The sequence below is a fragment of the Euphorbia lathyris genome, chromosome 5 (genome assembly GCF_963576675.1).
Source record: "Euphorbia lathyris chromosome 5, ddEupLath1.1, whole genome shotgun sequence".
In the NCBI taxonomy this organism is placed as follows: domain Eukaryota; kingdom Viridiplantae; phylum Streptophyta; class Magnoliopsida; order Malpighiales; family Euphorbiaceae; genus Euphorbia; species Euphorbia lathyris.
Genome location: NC_088914.1, coordinates 89,060,557 through 89,080,828, shown reverse-complemented (window position 1 = coordinate 89,080,828; position 20,272 = coordinate 89,060,557). Strand labels below are relative to the sequence as shown.

At 34.2% G+C, this 20,272-nt stretch overlaps 1 protein-coding gene and 1 pseudogene across 1 annotated transcript; both read left to right on the top strand.

Moving 5' to 3' along the window:
• The first annotated feature begins 7,523 nt into the window (after window positions 1–7,523).
• Window positions 7,524–11,156, top strand: LOC136228535 (pentatricopeptide repeat-containing protein At2g20710, mitochondrial-like). The gene is made up of 3 exons (XM_066016956.1): window positions 7,524–7,966; window positions 9,732–10,836; window positions 10,903–11,156. The coding sequence occupies exons 1-3, from the start codon at window positions 7,640–7,642 to the stop codon at window positions 10,938–10,940; spliced, it is 1,470 nt and encodes a 489-aa protein (XP_065873028.1). The 5' UTR covers window positions 7,524–7,639; the 3' UTR covers window positions 10,941–11,156.
• Window positions 11,157–16,690: 5,534 nt separating this feature from the next.
• LOC136230648 (pentatricopeptide repeat-containing protein At2g20710, mitochondrial-like) lies at window positions 16,691–19,862 on the top strand (annotated as a pseudogene).
• Window positions 19,863–20,272: the final 410 nt, after the last annotated feature.

The window sequence follows — 20,272 nt, the reverse complement described above, 5'->3', positions numbered from 1 at the left end:
TAATATAAATGGATGGTTATCGATTTTAGATTTTAGATTCCTAAATGAAAGAATTGGCTCTAAGTTATATATTTAAAATTAAATCAGTTTTTTTATTATTTATAAAAAGACTAAAAATATTGAGTATGATATTAATTTAAAACTAAATAATCAAATTCCTAAATGGTAGAATGACCATTTGCAAATCAGTTTGTTATCAAGATAGATAAATGAAAATTTGAGTTTCATTTTAAATTAGAAAAAATAAATCAGAATCCTAAATTGAAGATTGAATTCAGAGTTTATCTATTAAAAATTGAACTACAAATTATCATTATGATTTAAATATGTTAGATAAGAATTGGAATACAAATTAGATTTCCCTTTTAAAATTTTAAATAACATAGATTAGAAATTGGATTTAATCAATTATAAACCATATCCGAAAATGTAGTAGTGATCTTAATAATAAGAGAGGATGAATATATTTTAAATTTAAAAAAATTCAAATGAGAATTAGATTGGATAAAATTCAATATTAATTTTTTTGGAGATCTAATCATGAAAATAGTTGTTCAAATTTAAGATTACAAATCTCTAATAGAAAAAAGGGTTAAGGTGCAAAAATACCCCTAACGTTTTGGGTCTGGAGCAATTTTACCCCTAACGTCTAAAATGGTGCAATTTTACCCTTAACGTTTGTAGCCAAAAGCAATTTTACCCCTAACGTTGATAAATTGGATCAATTTCAGAAATAATTCATCAAACTGTCTTCTCGGTCATGAATCTTATCATCTACACTTCATATATGCGTCATTTTATCAGTAACAAATCATAAACATATGCTGGGATGTGAAAAAAATAAAAAAATATATTGTCTTTTGTATGAATTAGATAAAAAAAAATTCAAAAAATTCACCGAATTTGTAAATATTAATCTCCAATTCTATTATTAAATTACAAAAAAACATGAAATTCTTTTTTTAGGATGAATTGATATGAAATTGGTGCAAAATAATGAATAAAAATATATGTGTTTTATAATAATATCTGAAATTGACCCAAATTACCAACGTTAGGGGTAAAATTGCTCTTGGCTACAAACGTTAGGGGCAAAATTGCACCATTTTAGACGTTAGGGGTAAAATTGCTCCTGACCCAAAACGTTAGGGGTATTTTTGCACCTTAACCCTAGAAAAAAAGTAGTTTTTGTTGCGTTTTTTTATTGCTTTTTTCAAAATTTGAATTTTTTTTTTTGAAAATATTTACACATTGTTTCTTACTTTTTTAATTCATTCCAATTTTTTTTGTAAGGTTTTATTCCATATGGTTTTCTGATTGTATTTAGATCTCGATAATAGAACGAGACACGTCATTGATATTACATCGTTAAGTTCTGTCAATTATACGTGGATGGATAAATCAGAACTTAACAGGGTAATAGGAATCACGTGTCCAATCAGTTATCGATACCTAAATTGATACATTTTTTAGATGTTAATCCTATATTGGTGCTATTTTGTACATGAAGCCTGAATTGATATTTCTCCAAAAACCATGTCTATTTTAGTATCTTATCTCTTGATTTTTTTTTTTGCTTTTTTTTATATGTTTTTTAATAGTTTTTAATTGTTTTTTTTTTACTAAAATTATGAAAGACATGAATAAATAAAAGTTTTTAAAAAGAAAGTTTATTTAAAATGAAAATATATTGAAATAAGTTCGCGTATTGCGCGGGTTCAAAACTAGTTTATAATTATGCCTCTTCAACTTTGCACTTATTTTGCTAGGGCTGAGCACAGATTTTAGAGATCTTTGAACGGATTGAATATTTTAATAAAAAAATTTAAAATTAAATCGAACCATTTAATTTTTTCTTTAGAATTGAACCAAATTATATCATTGTCTTAATTATAATTATAAATTTTTTTAATTTATAATATTAATAAGTAAAAATATTAGAAATTTTAGAAGCAGATCAAATATCTTAAAAGAAAATTTGTATTAATACATATATGTCATTTGAATGAGTATTATTTTGAGAAAAATATCATAAAATGTTAGAACAATATATAAATGATAAAAATGTTAATGTATATTAGTTGATAAAAAAAAATGGGAGAGTAATTGTTTGTCTTAAATTTTAATTTAAAATAAAGGATAATGTACAAAAAAAAAAAAACGTCTAGCATTGACGATTAATAGTAATTTTATCTCCTCTGTCCGGACAGCTGGAGAAGTTTAATTAAGGTATGTATTTCTTCTCCTGTGTTTCAAGTTATGGTCAATGGGGATATGTCAGAGGAATTTTCCCCGGGCAGAGGAATCCGTCAGGGGGATCCTATGAGCCCTTTCCTTTTTGTTATTGCTATGGAGAGGCTCTCTCACCTGATTCAGGATGCGATTGATAATGGGAGTTTCCACCCTGTGACGATCAACAGCTTCTGTCCCCAGGTGACTCACTTATTCTTTGCAGATGATGTCCTTATCTTTCTTGAGAGTAATGAGGAGCAGTTGAGAGTCATTATGGATATTCTGGATTGTTTTTGTTCGGCCTCTGGGCAGAAGCTTAATATCCAGAAATCTAGGATGATGTGCTCTAAGAATATGAATCAGAGAGTCTGTAAGAGATTAAGTGATCTCTCAGGTATTCCTCTTACTGATTCTCTTGGGAAGTATCTGGGCATTCCCCTCCACAGTGAGCGTGTGTCTAAAGGCTCCTTCAAAGAGACTTTGGATAAAGCTAATTCGAAGTGTGCCACTTGGAAAGCCAAGACTCTGTCTCTCGCTGGCCGCCTCACGTTAATTCAATCTGTTAATTGTGCTGCTCCCAATCACATCATGCAGGCTTGTAAGCTTCCGGATCCTGTGCTTAATGATCTTGATAAGATTAACCGTAGGTTCCTGTGGGGGGAAGCTGCGGAGGGCAGGAAGATCCATCTTGTGCCTTGGAGTGAGGTTTGCCAGCCTAAAGATTCTGGGGGTCTGGGTATTAGGAAAGCAAAGGACAATAATAAAGTTTTATTAATGAAACTCTTTTGGCGTATGTGGCAAAACCCCTCCTCTCTTTGGGTTCGCCTCCTTTGTAGTAAGTATCGGAAAGACAAAATCTTCGGGGGCCCGAAAGAGAGAGTTGCTAATTGTTCCTTCCTTTGGAAAGGACTTAGTGCTGTGTTTGATGAGTTCTGCTCGGGAGTTGGCCTGGAGGTGGGGAATGGTAAGTCCATTAGCTTCTGGTTTGATAACTGGATTGGGGATAAACCGTTAATTGAGGTGTGTTTCCCCCCCCCCCCCCCGCCTAGTGATATACGCAACTGGAGGATTGCCGATGTGGTTGACTCGGAAGGGGACTGGATCTGGTCAAAGTTTGATACTTTCTTTAGTTTTGAGACTCTCCTTAGAATGCGGGGAGTGAAGGTGAGTAATCAAGAGGAAGACTTGGATAGGCACTGCTGGGCGCTGACTAACAATGGAGTTTATTCTTGCAAATCGGCCTTTGAAGCTTTCTCTCTCTTTAGATCTGATCCTCCCTCGGATGTGTGGAAGTCGATTTGGACCCTTAAAGTTCCTTTCCGTATTAGGAGTTTCCTATGGCTGGGCGTTAAGGACAGGCTTCTTACTAATTCGGATAGGCACAGAAGGTACTTGGCTGATTCTGGAGCTTGCAGTAGATGCAGATGCCATGTTGAGACTTTGTGCCATGCTCTTAGAGATTGCTCTAATAGTAAAGAGGTTTGGAGGAAAATTCTCCCACACCATATTTTCTCTTCCTTCATGGCACATTCTGAGGTCGACTGGTTCTCTGAAGGTGTTAGAGGAAAGTTGCTTCCATACATGGAGCATGGTGACATTTTCTTTGCTATTATCTGTCACCAAGTTTGGAAATGGAGAAACGAGGAGATTTTTGGAGATAAAACTGTTTTTATGACAAACTTAGATGATTTCTTCTCGAAAAAACTTTTCTCTATTATCGATAGTTTCAAAGGAGAGTCCCTTGCCAGAGCCTCTCAGTGTTGTGATGTCCATCTCGTGGGATGGAGCAGGCCAAGAGAGGGGGTTGTGAAGCTGAATACTGATGGTTCCTGCCTCAGTAACGGTAAGATTGCGGCTGGAGGTGTGCTTAGAGATGCAGGGGGCGCCTGGCTTTCTGGGTTCTCCCAGAATTTAGGGTTGGGTTCTTTCTTTTCTGCGGAGCTCTGGGCTATTCTTACTGGAATCAATCTTGCTAAAAGGCTGGGTGTTAAGAGGCTCTCTGTGGAGTCTGATAATTTGGAAGCAATCAAAATGATTTCTGAGAATCATTCTATGGGTCTCAACAGTCGCAACCTCATCAAAGCTATTAAAAGGCTTTGCTCCTCCTTTGAGTTCGTAGAGTTCAGACACATTTTTAGAGAGCAGAATCGTGTTGCTGATCACTTGGCGGCGGCGGGCCATGAAGGGACGTTAGGCGTTACGACCCTTCCTGTTTCTCCTAGTTTCATCTCTCCTCTTCTCTTAGAAGATAGAATTGGGGTTAGCTTCCCTAGGCTAATTCCTGGGTAGTTTGTTGTTGTTCGTTTTTCTTTTCCTTTTCTACCAAAAAAAATAGTAATTTTATCTCTAACAGTTAAAATGGTATAACTTTACCTCTAATATTGATAGTCAAGAGTAATTTCAGTCCTAGCGTTGGCAAGTTGAAACAATTCTATATAATATTATAAAGTACAAATATTTTTTCCTTATTTTTTACCAATATCAGTTGCTTTTAAAAAAATCGCATATTTTGTGATTTAATAATAAAATTTGATATCAATATTTTTAAATTCGACCGAAATATTTACATTTTTTTTTGTTAAACTTATATAAAATACAATATAATTTTTTAATTTAAAAAAATCAAACATATGTTCATGTGGTTGTGATTTGTTAATAATAAGTGATAAAACAATCCGCATGTGAAGTATAGATGACACAATTCATGATTAAGAATACAGTTTGATGAATTATTTTTCAATTTGACTCGAGTTGTTAATGTTAAGGGTAAATTGCTCATTGCTACCAACATTAGTGGTAAAAATTATAAAATTTTAAGTCCGTCTCAGGTAGACAGTTTCTATGGGGCGTAGCCTCCCAAAAGGTAACGGAGGCGTGCAAATGTTTCCTCGGACCAGACAGAGATTGGCCCTCGAGTGCAAAGAAGGCAGTCTTTCTTTCATCTTCTTTACTTAGTCTGAAGTAAGCAAGATCAAAGCTTGTCGATCAAGCTTGATTGACACATATACCATATTTTCTTCTTTCCGTAAACTTCTCGAAAGAAAGTCAACCATCAGCTCTTCCCTTTCAAGTGCCCATACCTGAGACTTCTTTCATGGCCTTCCATTCTTTCGGGTAAAGGGACTCAGAGCACGGGTATACGTGTGTAAGCATTTCCCTATGCTTTAATTAGAGACGAGATTTATCATTCATTTTTATAGATAGCACAAGAAAGTTAGAAGGTAAAACTTCATTTAGTACGCTTCCTCAAGCACGGGAAAGATAACTCTTAGATGGGACGGGTAACTATCAATTAAGGGTGAGATCCGATTCATCTCTATCAATAACTTAATCGCATTTCCCCAATTCAACTCATTAGGTCTGAATCGCCAATAGAAAGAAGAGCATCTTTTTCCTTCCCTAGATAAGTAAGATAGCAGCCAAGACCGCTTTTTCCACATCAATAGAATAGGTTCTTCTTTCATTCCTAAAGAAAGTGGAATAAGTAAAGAGCTGGACCTGGACCCTCCCTTCATCGAAGACCAGAGAAGCCCTCGACTCTTCAATCATTTAATAACCAGAGTCATTCTTTGATAAATGATCACTATGAGTCAGACTCAATAGAATTTGATCAATCCTTTTTTCTGTCATTAAGGTGGAGAACTGAACCACAAATTCTCTTTCTTTATAATCAATCGACACTGTTCGCGACCAAGGATTCTATTTTATCATCAAACCAATCACCGTTCACGTTTTTTATTTTTCTTATCAATGAATAAATCTCTTTACTTGTATGACTTAGATGTCTAGGAGTAAAATTACTCTCGCCGTCAATACTAGTGGTATTTATACATTTTATCCCTTAAAATAATGCATTTTCAAAATGATATTCAACTAATTAAAAATATATCATTATCTTTTAAAAATATAATCTTTCAATTAAAATAACTTCCATAAATAAAATAAAATCTATAACTAATCCTTTATTAGCAGACCTGTAATCGAGTCTAGGGGTGTTCAAAAACCGAACTGAACCAAAATAACTAATCGAACCGATGAATTTCAGTTTTTTCGGTTCGGTGTTTGGTCTATTAAGTTCCGTTTTGGTTTTAAATATTAAAAAATATCGGTAATATCGGTCGGTTCGGTTTTTATAACAAAATAACCAAAATAACTGAACCGACCGAAATATAGATTAATTAGATTTATAATTTAGGTAGAGACTTTATATGACCGAGACTTTACATTTTCCTCCGACCATCTAAAAAACGTAACTATTTATAATTTTTTTTTTGTGTCAATGTCAAGTCATTAATATTGTTCTATTAAGAAAAATATATTAATATTATTCAAACTTTGTACTAATACTTACCAAATCAATAATATTAATACAAATTAGGGTTGTAATGCGAATTGTGATCGTAGAGGATTGGAATTCAACTATTTATATCTTTAAAATTTGAATCACTTTAATTTGACATCTTTTTTTTATAATTACATTTTTAATAAAGTTCAATTTTTAATTTTCAAAATTTGCATAATTGTATGCTTCTCAACTTGCATAACTATTTTTAAAATTTTATATTAAACTAAATTAATTAAAACTTATAAAATTATATATTAATTTATTTTTTTATTTTAACTAGTTAGTATGTGTTAAAACCAAAAACCGAACCGAATCGACCGAAATAATTGGTTCGGATCGGATCGGTTTACTAATATTATTCGGTTAGGTTCGGTTCTCATTTTAGGTGTTATTCGATTTTCGGTTATTTTGGTTTGGTTTGATTTTCAGATCGAACCGACCGATGAACACCACTACACGAGTCTGGGTACCTGTCCGGTCCATCTAGACTCGTGTCCCTTGGACCGTGCTTGGATAATGAAATTTGACCATAGGTTCAGACTCGGACTGGTCCTGCCTGATCCGCCTATTAATATTAATTAATAAATTTATGTATTAAATATTTACTTTTAGGTATAAATTTTATTTTATTTAATTTAATTAAAAAAATTATATATATATATATATATATTTAGGTGGGTTTGTATAGGCTAAACCCAGCCCGGTCTGAATCCGCTTGAATTAATAGCAGGCTGGCCTGAGCTTCAACTTAGTGTTTTTCCTTAAAAGCCCGTTAGGCCGGCCCATGGTTAGCAATAGCAATTCACTGAAAACAGTTAAATGTCTGTTTTGCCGTCAAATTTCACTTCTTTCTTCCTTTCTTACATGGTCCTCTTTCGTCCTTTCACTCTTTCAAAAGACGACGCCGTTGCATCCGAGGTTTCATCCATAACTTCAGAAAATAATAAATTGGATCATAAAACCAAAATAATCCCTTAAACCCTTCTTCAACCCCGCCGGAAAATTCATTTCTCATTCGTCCGATTTACAGTTTCCGACTATCCTTTCTTTCCCTGTAACTCGATGAATCTTCCTCTCGTGCGATCAACTTCATACCTTTGGCGTCGTAGCCATATATTCTTAAGGGCTCAATTAGTTCCCACAAATGCTTTCACTGCTTTCTTCTCTTCTTCCTCTTCTTCCTCCTCCTCCTCCTCTTCTTCTTCCTCCTCCTCCTCGGTCCAAATCGATTCTTTGCAGAACAGAATTTTGGGGGCTAGAGAACCTTCAATGACGACGGCTTCTGTGATCGAACAATGGCTCGAAGAAGGCAAAGAAATTAAGCTATCTGAGCTACGAAACATCGCCAAAAAGCTTCGCTATTACCGCCGATACAGTCAAGCCCTTAAGGTATATCAGTCTCTCTCTCTCTCTCTCTCTCTTATTGACATTTTAATTAGGTTAATTGGGATTTCTGTGGTTCCGGGATCGTTTTAGGGCAAAATATAAAAAAGTACTTTTGTAATTTTACACATTTGCAATGAAGAGGCTGGGTTTAATACATAATTACACCTTAACTATTATACTATTTGGTACCCCCGAACTTGCACTTTTAACTATTATGCACCTAAACTTGTTGATTTTGTAACCTCCACACTAGGTGGAAGTTTTCACTCAGTGCCATATTAAAATCTGATAAATCTGTAAAATAAGAGTATCCAGAGGTCCAAAATTGATAAGTTTAAGTGTGTGATTTGATTACGGATTAAGCTAAGTTGTGGTGGTTTAAAAGTTTGTAAACAGAGTTATACGGTTTTCTCTATTTGTAGAAATAGACTTTTTCATTTATTCAAATTTACCTGCTGGCTGGTTAAATATTTTTTTAGGAATGCTTCTAATGGCGATCCATACGAATAATTAGGAACGTAACAAAATGAGTGAGAATAATCCCACTTAAAATTGGCTAGGCTCAGTAATTGGTGTTTGGAGTAGTTTGGTCTCACAAAATAAAATCCTAACCCCTCAATATGATGTCTTGGCTGAAATATGCACGCCCTGTTGTCTCGTTAAGCCTCTTTTCTCAACATTTTCCTCAACCCTGCAAAATTTTGAGCTGTCTTGTCTTTCCATTCATTTTACCCTTCATAAGAAAATAGGTAATAATTTGACTCAAACTTTTCATGTTTACTACCAGTTGCAGTGAAGAAATTTACCTTTGCAAATGGAGGAAATCTCGTACCCAAATGTGTAAACTTTTAAGCCACATGAAAGTGTTTACAAATATGTGAAACTACAAGCATTGTTTTTTCAATTTGTGTAGAAAATGTTGGTTTTTTAGGATCGAATAATGCATGATGTAAATTGATTTTTGTTGAAAGTAATTTGATTTTGTGGAAGTTGCAATGCTTGTAATTCACAATTTTAATTGCTAATTGATGTTTTTGAGTTTTGAATTTGTAGATGAAACTTGTTTCCTTGATGATGATGTGCCATCCGTAGTTAATTTGACAGAACTTTATTTTTTTATGGCCTAAATCATATGGGGTCCCTTGAATTTGTCAATTTTGGTCATTTTGCCCCTAAACTTACGGGACGACCAATTTGCCCCCTCAACTATTTAAAAGTGGTATTAGCAACCCTCTATTTTCGTTATAGCGGAAACAAAATGAAGTTCCAACATTAGTACAAGTGTTCATGGAAGTATTGGAACCAGCCTGCATATATGTAGATGATTTAGAAGAAGTTAGAGCTACATGCAATTTTTACAAGAGAACTTGTGCACTGTCTGTACTAACCTCATTTTCAGCTTGTTTTAGTATTGCATAACTCTTTTTTATTATGACCTTGGTGCTTGCAATGAGAACATGTCGTGATTGTTTCCGTTATAATGAAAAGAGAGGGTTGCTAATACCACTTTTAAATAGTTGAAGGTGCAAATAGGCCGTCCCGTAAGTTCGGGGGAAAATGACCAAGGGGCTGCGTATGGTTTAGGCCTTTTTTATTTTTTAATTAAATGCACACTTTCACAGTTTTAAGGATTAAGTTCTTGTTCATTTATTTACCAGATTAAACCTGACATAGATGATCAAAGATTTAATAAAGCCATTTGAGGGAAGTTTTTGTTTCTATGCTTTGTAGAGTGAAACCCCTGAATCTTCTGTCATGTTTATGTTAGATCTCAGATTTGATGACCGATAGTGATCGATGGGGCGATAAGTTAGCGAACGTGGATGTTGCAGTTCGATTGGATTTGATTTCGAAAGTTCATGGCTTAGAAAAAGCTGAGGCATTTTTTAACAGTTTATCTGAAAGTTCACTAGATCACCATGTTTATGGTTCTATGTTAAACTGCTATGCACAAGCTAAACAAGTCGAAAAGGCGGAAGCCATGATGCAGAAAATGAAGGATTCGGGGTTCCTAGAAACTGCAGTTTCCTACAATGTAATGCTAAGTATGTATTCTCAGCTGGATAACTATGAGAAACTAGACATGTTGATGCTGGAGATGGAGGAACGGGGCATCAAACGCAATACATTCACTTATACCATCCGGTTACAAGCTTACGTAGCCTGTTCAGACGTTGAGGGTATGGAGAAACTCTTAAGCGTGATGGAAGCAGATCCCGGAGCCAAAATGGATTTCCATTCTTGCATCTCCGCAGCAAATGGTTATCTAAAAGCCGGCTTAGTTGAGAAAACTTTGTTGATGTTGAAGAAAGCGGAGCCGTTAATCATTGCTTCAAGGAAAACTGCTTATGAAACTCTCATCACTTTATACACTGCTATCAAGCTTAAAGATGAAGTGTATCACGTTTGGGATTCGTATAAACAGATGGGGAAATTCGTCAACACAGGCTATATCTCTATGATAAGCTCATTACTGAAGTTGGGTGATATGGATGGTGCTGAGAAGATCTGGGAGGAATGGAATTCAGGGAAGATTAACTTCGACATTCGCATTCCGAATCTGTTGATTGGCGCTTATTCGCGAAAAGGGTATTTCGAAAAAGCTGAGGCTTTTATAGAGAAGATGATCGAGAATGGCGACGAGCCGGATTCTGGATCATGGGATCATTTGGCTGCTGGATATCGAGCCCATCGCGAGATGGGAAAGGCAGTGGAAGTGGTAAAAAAGGCGATTACTACGAGTAAAGCCGGACGTAAACCGAGTCTTTTGACTTTAAAAGCATGTCTTAAGCATCTGAAAAAAGACGAGGCAGACAAAGAAGCAGGTAATGAGTTTCTGAAGATGATTAAGGAGAATTATCGTTTCTCTCCAGGTGCTTTTAATCAATTAGCAAGTTGTATTGAAGATTGAAAAATGATTATGGAATGGTTCACTCCAGGTGCTTTTAATCAATTAGCAAGTTGTATTGAAGATTGAAAAATGATTATGGAATGATTAGTGAACCATGGACTAGGAAAACACCTGAAATTTGGGAGAGTGTGATCTAGAACTTATCGAAATATTGACGTGACACATAAAACAGTTGACTATATGCTAATTAAGAGCCACGTTAAATAAGGATGCACATTTTTTTTTTTTTAGTGCATTTTTGTATTTAAATTTTTTGGAATGATTTTATCGAAATAGAAAACGGATCCAACCTTTGAAACGTCTAACAAGGTGTCGGCCAAGTTTTAAATGTCGTTACATGGATTCTTAATATGGGTATTAACAATAATTTGAGATATCAAACACTATGAATTTATTTCTACTATGGTCTACTCTAACGACTAAAGCTAATTATGGCGTTGAGGAGGTGAGGATGATTTCATACTTGTAAAAGTGATTGAAATTATTATAATAACTTACATGGAGCTACATATGACTTTCAACTACTTTCACTCGCATTGTGAAAGTGATTGAAACTCATAGAAAGCCTTCTGAAAGTGATTTAAACTATTTTGAAAAATTAAACCAAAGGTTTTATGAAATAACACTTGAGTTTAAGAAGGTTTACATGTAGTTACACATGACTTTCACCCACTTTTGCCTCATGTGAAAGTGATTAAAGTGTTGTTTGATAAAACTGAAAATTAAGTGCTGAAAAAAATAAGTACTGAATTTTAAGTGCTGAATATTATGAGTGCTGAAAATATTGAATGATTTAACTTTTATAAAAATATTAATTGACAATGTTTAACTTAAAATGTTAAGTTAAATATTTTGACTTATCAAAATAAGTGATTTTTAACTTAATTAACTAATTTAAGTGGTGGAGAAACAACCGTTATCAAACGTACTTAAATTAAACAAGTGTTTAACATTTTAATTTAAGTAATTAAGTGTTTTTATTAAACAAGGCATAAAACTCTATGAACTCTTGTAAAAGTGGTTGAAACTATTCTAAAAAATCAAATCAAATGTTTCATGAAATAACACTTGAATTCAAACAAGTTTACATATAGTTACATATGACTTTCATCCACTTTCAACACATGTGAAAGTGATTGAAACTCGTTGAAAGTTTTGTAAAACCGATTCAAAATAATTTTAAAAAATTAAATCAATTTTTTCATGAAATAACACTTGGTAGAAGCGACTATAACTACTTGTGGTGTTGAGGAGGGCGATAATGATTTCATACTTGTAAAAGTGAGTGAAATTATTATAAAAACTTACATGCAATTATATATATGACTTTCACCTACTTTCACATTATTTGAAAGTGTTAGAGGTGTATGAAAGTGATTGACACTCATTGGAAGCTTTATAAAAGCGACTCAAACTATTTTGAAAAATTAAATCAAAGGTTTCATGAAATAACGTCCGAGTTTAAGCAGGTTTACATGTAGTTACATATGACTTTCACCAACTTTTACCTCATGTGTAAGTGACTTAAACTCTCGAAAAGTCTTGTAAAACCGATTCGATATAATTCTAAAAATTCAATCAAATGGTACAAGTAAAAAAATATTTTAGAGAGAGAAAATAGAGATGGAGAGTGAGTGTGTTTAGAGAGAGAATGGAAATAAATTAAAGAAAGAAGTGAGAGAATGAGAAAGATGGTGAATTTGATATTTTGTTTTTATTTTGGGGTTTGTTTGTGATAATTAGATAATAAGAGGGGATAATTTATAAAATATATAATTATAAAGACCAAATTAACTCTTTTCCCTTTGACTTTTAACACCGTTAGTCAATTTGGCATGTGTTTGCTACCGGAACGAACTTCAAGATACCATTTTGCAAACTTTTAAACCACATGAGTGTTAATCGAAAACAGGTGTAACCATAATGTTTATTTTTGTATTTTTTCCTTTATTTTATTAATATTAAAATTATTATGTATCCTTATGTTTACTGATAAGGAGAGGGAGAGGGAGAGGGAGAGGGAGAGGGACTATAGTAAAAAATTGAAATAAATTGGAGATCAGGAATGGTGAGAATCACTTCATAATACGAAAAATAAAATCAATGGCGAAAAAATCACTCCATTCAAAATCGACTTTATCTCCATAGTCATCTCTTTCCATTTTCATCTCCATCTTTTCTTGTTCCCTCTCATTATCGTCTCTTCCCATATTCGGTGATTTTTCCCTTTTCGAATCTCGACTACTTTCGAAGGTAGAATTCTAGCCGTTAATGGAAATTCATCAAAATCTAATCAAATTGATGATGATAGAAGATCGGTAACTTTTCAATTTCTCTAACCATCTTCTCTTTATTTATATATATATATTATTTCACTCTCTTTACCTTATACCATTTTGTATGATGGTAGAAGATCAGTTTTAGATGTGGAAATATTTTACATCTTCTATTTATACTATGTAGACTCATTCAAGTGTAGCAAGAAAAGCGAGTTTATATCTTGTGACTGTTTAGGCATTGCTTTAGTATGGTAATATTTTAGGTAATTTTGGTATTAATCAATTGAATTTATGCATTTTGTATCTAGAATTGAGGTATTTTGGGTAAATTTCATTCATGGTATACAAACTTTACCCTAATTCACACTTTGGTGTACAGACTTCAATTTGTCACACTAATATATACGTACTTAGGGGTGACCTCCCACTATGGTATATGGTCGGTTAAAATGACCGGTCAACGCCCAGTCAACGTGCCATCTCAACTTTGACCGGTCAAAAAGTAAAAAAAATTCAATCACTAACATAAAATTACTATTATACCCTCTTATTCTTTCTTCCTCCTTTCCCTTCCCCTTCTTCTCTCCCTTTCTCTCACTAACCCTCTCCATCTTATTTCTTTTCTTAAGAAATCTATAAAAAAGCATATTCAACTCACAACATATTTGTCACAATTCAAGAACTGGACCGAAGAATTGGGTAAAAATGCGGGTGAAAAAGAATCGGGTAACACTCCAAAACTTTTATCACCTTCTTCCCTTTCATAGATCCTCCCAAAAGTTGCTCTTCAAAATTTGTCATTCATTGATCATTTTCATGGCTGCTCGAAGACACAGAACATGATATATCATCTCTATCTTGAGCCGACCGTCTGTATTTGGCAGATGCAGAGCCGAAATTGAAAAACTTACGCCTATTGGGAAGAGTAGATAAGGTGTCCTGCAATTTCTTCTGGGGATTTTCATTGCTCAAAAACGTCCTTCTCATGCAGTAGTGTTGGAAGATACCGGTGGTTTAGCACCATTCGATTCCACAATTTCCAAATTTTTCCCGTTCTCGTCATTTCTCGAATCCATTCTTTAACTCGAGCTTGAGTTTTTTTGTCAATCAATATTGATGAATGAACATCAAAATTGAAAAATCCACAACAGAGATGGGCTTACCCATATATGCAATATCTCTTAAGCTTAATCTAACACTGAAACTAACAAACACAAATCACCATAATTAATTAACCAAAAAGCTTAATCCCAAATTAAAATAACCATTCACCAGCAAGTAGGAGTGTTAAAATAACCATTCACCAATCTTAAGAAAAGAAATAAGATGGAGAGAGTTAGTGAGAGAAAGGGAGAGGAGATGGGGAAGGGAAAGGAAGAAGAAAGAAGAAGAGGGTACAATAGTAATTTTATATTAGTGGTTGAATTTTTTATTATTTTTTGACCGGTCAAAGTTGAGGTGGCGCGTTGACTAAGCGTTGTCCGGTCATTTTAACCGGCCATATACCATAGTAGGAGGTCACCCCTAAGCACGTATATATTAGTGTGACAAATTGAAGTCTGTACACCAACGTGTGAATTAGGGTAAAGTTTGTACACCATGAGTGAAATTTACCCAGGTATTTTTTATTGTCAATTTAGAGAGTGTTTAGTGTAAGGGATGATGAAGAATGTGAGTTCATAGGCTAAGCCCATCAAAAAAGCCTATTTTTACATATATAAAAATAGGCCCAACAAATAACAAGACCATAATAGGTGGAATCATTACTGGTAAAATGGTTCAATTCCTCTCTCACTCACCATCATATTATATTCAAAGGATCACTTCTACCGCTGTCGCAGGTGGGATTTGATAACAATATACAACATAGTGAGACCTGAAATCTCACTTCTCCATTATTTGATGTGGTGAACATGTAATACCACACGACTTTGTTCATTTTGTTTTTAAAAAATTTTCCACCCAACGACTAGTTTTTCCTTGAAAGCTTGGCAGATTCTCAATGGATCATACACCAGTGAAGGTGATGGTGAATTCCTCAAACCCGGACATTAGCTCTCCCCTTATTGATAACCGCCAGAGGTCTAAAATTTCGTCGCAAAATTTGGATTCCCTATTCGTGGAAATCGAATTAGAGAAGGAATCTGGAGAACCATCAAGATAGCTTATCAACATGATAAAGAACTTTCAAGCCAGTCCATCCAAACTGTGGCATAAATGAAACTCTTGATCACAACAAACCTTTTAAGATGATAACAAGAAGATTTCGAAGTTATTGAGGATTCGGATGTTCGTACAATAAGGGGGTGTTTGGTTCAAACTTCGGAATTGGAATTGGAATGTTACGGAATCAGAATCGGAATGATTATTTATTTATTTTGTTTGGTTTAATTCGGAATCGGAATCCGATTACTTTTAAGAGTGTTTGGTTCAAATTTCGAAATTGGAATCAAAATCAAAATCGATAATGAACAAAATTAAAATTTCTTAAATTTTAATAAATAAATAAAATATGAAAACTAACTGAAAAAAAATTAATTATAAAAATATTTATAAATTAAATTAATATAAATAAATATACTATATTATATTATAGTTATAAAATTTATTATTGTAACAATATACTGTTTGTAGAGCAATCCACTGTAATATACTAGATTATATTTTATGAATCTACGATCCTAAAAAGATTATATTATTTTACTATATTTTTAGAATTATTATTCTAACAATATACTAGATTATATTATATAAATGAATACAATATATTATAATATACGGTAGAACATATGTGTGGGTGGTTATCTTTTTAATTTTTTTTTATATATAGGCAGTTAAAGGTATAAAACGTGGGTTTTTTTTTAAGAAAATAAAAGCGTGGGTTTTATTTTATTTTTATTTTTTTTCAATGAAATTTAATAAGGGAATGAGAATCATATTTGATTGAAGGGGAAGGGAGAGGGAATGGTTTCCCATAGTGGGGTGAATATGATTCCATTCCTACATCAAATTTTATAAAACCAAACATCAACAATAGTAATTAAATATCATGATTCACATTCCCTATTCTAAATAGGACTAACCAAACACCCCCTAAATATAGTACTAACAACTTTAATTTTTGTAATTTTCTATATCATGGGAATTAACGTTTATTTTTATAATATCAAATTAAACAATTCTCATTTCTAGCAAAACGAAAACTTTATATCAATTTTTTAGTTTTTTTATAAATACCAATTTGAAAAAAAAATAACAATGAAAGGAGGATGATTGTGTAATATCTATACTAACCTCAATTAATTATTTGTTTCAGTAGTGCACAACCCTTTTTTTATTATGACGTTGGTGCTTGCAATGAGAACATATCATGATTGTTTACATAATAATGATATTAGGGATTGCTGATACCACTTTTAAATAGTTGAATGGGCAAATAAGTGGCCGCAAAATAACTAAAAGTAACAAGTTTAGGGGGTTGCTTTTTTTTATTAAGCCATAGCACGAGGATAGTGTTTTTTTTAGAATTTAGCCGTTAAACAAGTCTCGTTTGACGAAACCCTCGTGAATGCTTTTCTAATCTCGTCTCCAAAGAGGAAATGGAAAATCTAGTTAGAGGAATTAAGAACTTGGTTACCAGATTACTTCCAAGTTCTTATTTCCCCCTTTCTCCTAGGATTTCACCTTCAATTTCCTCCTCAACAACCCTAGCTCCATCTCCATCGCAATTGCCATCTTCTTCTTCTTCTTCGGAAAATTTACCATTATGGAAAAATGTGACAGACTCAAAAGCCTCAGTGTTACCAGTGCTCGATCGCTCAAAATACTCGTCGGCCTCTCCTTTTATGGAGGAGGAGAAGGAGGAATTATGGAAACGCATTAAAAGTGTGACAGACCCTGAAGCCTCAGTTGTACCAGTGCTCGATGGATGGATCAGAGAAGGAAACACTGCTAATAAACCCTTACTCAGGTCTCTCATTCCGCTTCTGCAGCTAGAGAAGCGCTATAGCCATGCTTTGGAGGTAATTTCTTTTTTCTCTTTCTAATTGTATTCAAATCCGCAGAAAATTTGAATTGCTAGAGGTCTTTGTAATAGATGGTGAGATTTGTATTTAGGGGTTTAGGGTTATTTGCAATTTCTTACCACTTTTTCTTGTTATTCAGATATCAAATGAGCTTTGTTATAAAGATTGTATTCCATCGGATGTTGCTATTCGGGCGAGGTTATTCCAAAGAACTTATAGATTGGAACATGTGGAAGCATACTTCAAAAATCTTTTTGATCGCAGAACAACTTACTATGATTATGTTACTCTTCTATGCTACTATGTGAATGAAAATTATGTTGAAAAAGCAGAAGCCATTATGCAGGATATGAGAGAGAAGGGAATTGTCCAAAACGAAAGGTCAGTTTTTCATTACAATTTGTTCATGGACCTTTACTCTAGACAAGGAGATTTTGAGAAAATGAACATAGTGATGCAAAAAATGGGGAATGTAGTACACGGGATCAGGAGCTCAAGTCAATTTCAATCTGTTCTACGTGGTTATGTAGAGACTGGTAGAAAAAATGAGCTTTACCAAGTTTGGAATACATACAAGCACTCATTCTACCATGATGATAAGACATTTAGCTTCATGATGTCTTATATGCTGAAGCTGGGAGATATTAAGGGTGCTACAAGGATCGCTGAAGAGTGGGACTCCCAACGCACAAATTTTTTAGATTCATGTAAAAAAGGTCTCATAAATGTATCAGACTCGGACTCCCAATGTACAGAACGTTCAGGTTTATGGAAACGTATAAAAAATGTGAAAGATCCAAATGCCTCAGTGGTACCAGTGCTCGATCAATGGATCTGTGAAGGGAACTCTGTTGAGGAACCTCTACTCCGGTCTCTCATTGGGCTTCTGCAGGGATACAGGCGCTATAATCAAGCTTTTCAGGTACTTTGCTTTTTCCACTTTTGCGAGTATCCTGAATATGGGCTTTTGAAGCAATGAATAGAGTAACATTAGAAAGCTCACTGATTGATAGAGTTACACGCAAATGCAATACATCTGGCTCTATGCTCTTGTCATTGTTGAATTTCTCTTCTTCTCTTAAAGTTAATCCTGAATCATTAAATATGCAAAAATCTAGATTTTATATGTGTATTTTGTTTGCAATTTCTGACATTTTCTCTTAGTGTTCAGATATCACATTGGATGCGTGATTGTCAGTATGCGATTTTATCACCTAGTTGTGATGGTGCTGCTGTTCGGATGCGTGTAATTCATAGAACTCGTGGATTAGAACATGCAGAAACATACTTCAAAGAATTTTCAGAGAGCATTTTTTCGACAACTTACCACGTCTGTTATGCTCTTCTCTTCTGCTATGTGGAAGAAAATTCTGTTCAAAAAGCAGAAGGAATTATGGAGAAGATGAGAAAGAAGGGAATGGCAAAGTCGCCTTATCCTTACAACTTGCTGATTCAACTTTACACTCGGAATGGAGATTTTGACAAAATCAACATATTGATACAAGAAATGGAAAGAAATGGAATAGGTCAAAATAAGTACACGATGAACTACCTAATGGCAGCTTATGTTGCAGCATCAAACACTTCTGGGATGGAAAAGATCTTGAATCAGATCAACATGGATCCTCAACTAGTTGATGGATGGCTAGCATATGCTACAGCTGCAAATGGGTATCTGAAATTTGGGTTGATCGAGCCAGCTTTGACAGTTTTGAGAAAAATGGAGAAGATGATTCCCCTTGGAAGGAGCACAAAGGATTTTGAATGTCTTCTTAGTCTATATGCAAAGACCGGTACAAATGAAGAGCTTTTCCGAGTTTGGAATACGTACAAGGCATTAGTTGAGCTGAATGTTGAAACATTTTGCTGTATGATATCATTACTCTCAAAGCTGGAAGATACCAACGGTGCCGAAAGGATTTTTAAGGAGTGGGAATCCCAATGTACAAAGTACGACATCCGAGTGCTGAATAAGCTTCTTACTGCTTACTGCTACAACGGGTTATTAGAAAAGGCCGAAGCAGCTGTAGCGAAAACTGTAGAGGGAGGAACGCTTTATCAAAGCACATTGACTGTATTGGCAAGGGGATATGTAAAACATAATCAAATGTCCAAGGCAGTTGAAACGTTTAAGAAAGCGATATCTGTTGGCGGAAAAGGCCAGAAACCAGATACGACCGTGTTGAATGCTTGCTTCGACTACTTGAAATCGCAAGGAGATGCCAAAGCAATGGAGGAAATTATCAAGTCGCTTAAGAGCAAAGAACTTTTGACGAGGGATATGTATCATCGATTAGTAAGGACTTACGTTGCGACTGGAAAGGTCTGAGTGTCTTGATCAGAGTTTGATGGATGATTTTCTTGGTGATGAAGAAATAAACAAGATCTTGAAGCTTAACTCAAGTGGATAACTCATCAGAATTTCAAGCATTTATCTATGGAATACTACTAATTGCTGCCTAATTGTTGCCAATTAGTTGAAGTTTGTTAATAGTCTATGTTGCACGGACACGGATACTGGAAATGTTAACCTTAAAAAATAGCCTTCCAACAGAGGCGGACACGAAACCCAGAAAGAAGTGTCCGTGCAACATAGTTAATAGTCTTTAGTAAATATCTCACCCTTGTTGACAATATTGGATTAATTGCAGGGATGAAGTTACGAAGCTTCCTTTCTTGTTAAATCAAGATCTCTAGTTTAACAAAAGGTACGAGTGCAGTCCATTAGATTATGGAAGTATTATATGAAAAAGTAACGGGATAAGTTCCAAATTAACCTTAACGTTTGAAGGGAAGTGCAAATTTAGTTTTCAAGCAAAATCAATTTTAACCCTATGTTACCGAAAATTTGAAAAAAATTTGACCGTTATTTATCTGTTAAATTGGACATTCCAAACAAGTTTGTCGATAAAAGTACATTTTTGGTTGGTTATTAGTAACTATATATGTTGATAGATTTAGGTGTTAGCATTTTAATAAGTTTTTTTATAATTGTATTAGTAACACACTAAGGCCCTGTTCTTTTTGACTTAATTTCAGCATAAGTAAGTTCAGTTCAGTTTAGCAGCATTCAGTTAAGTTAAGTTAAGTTCAA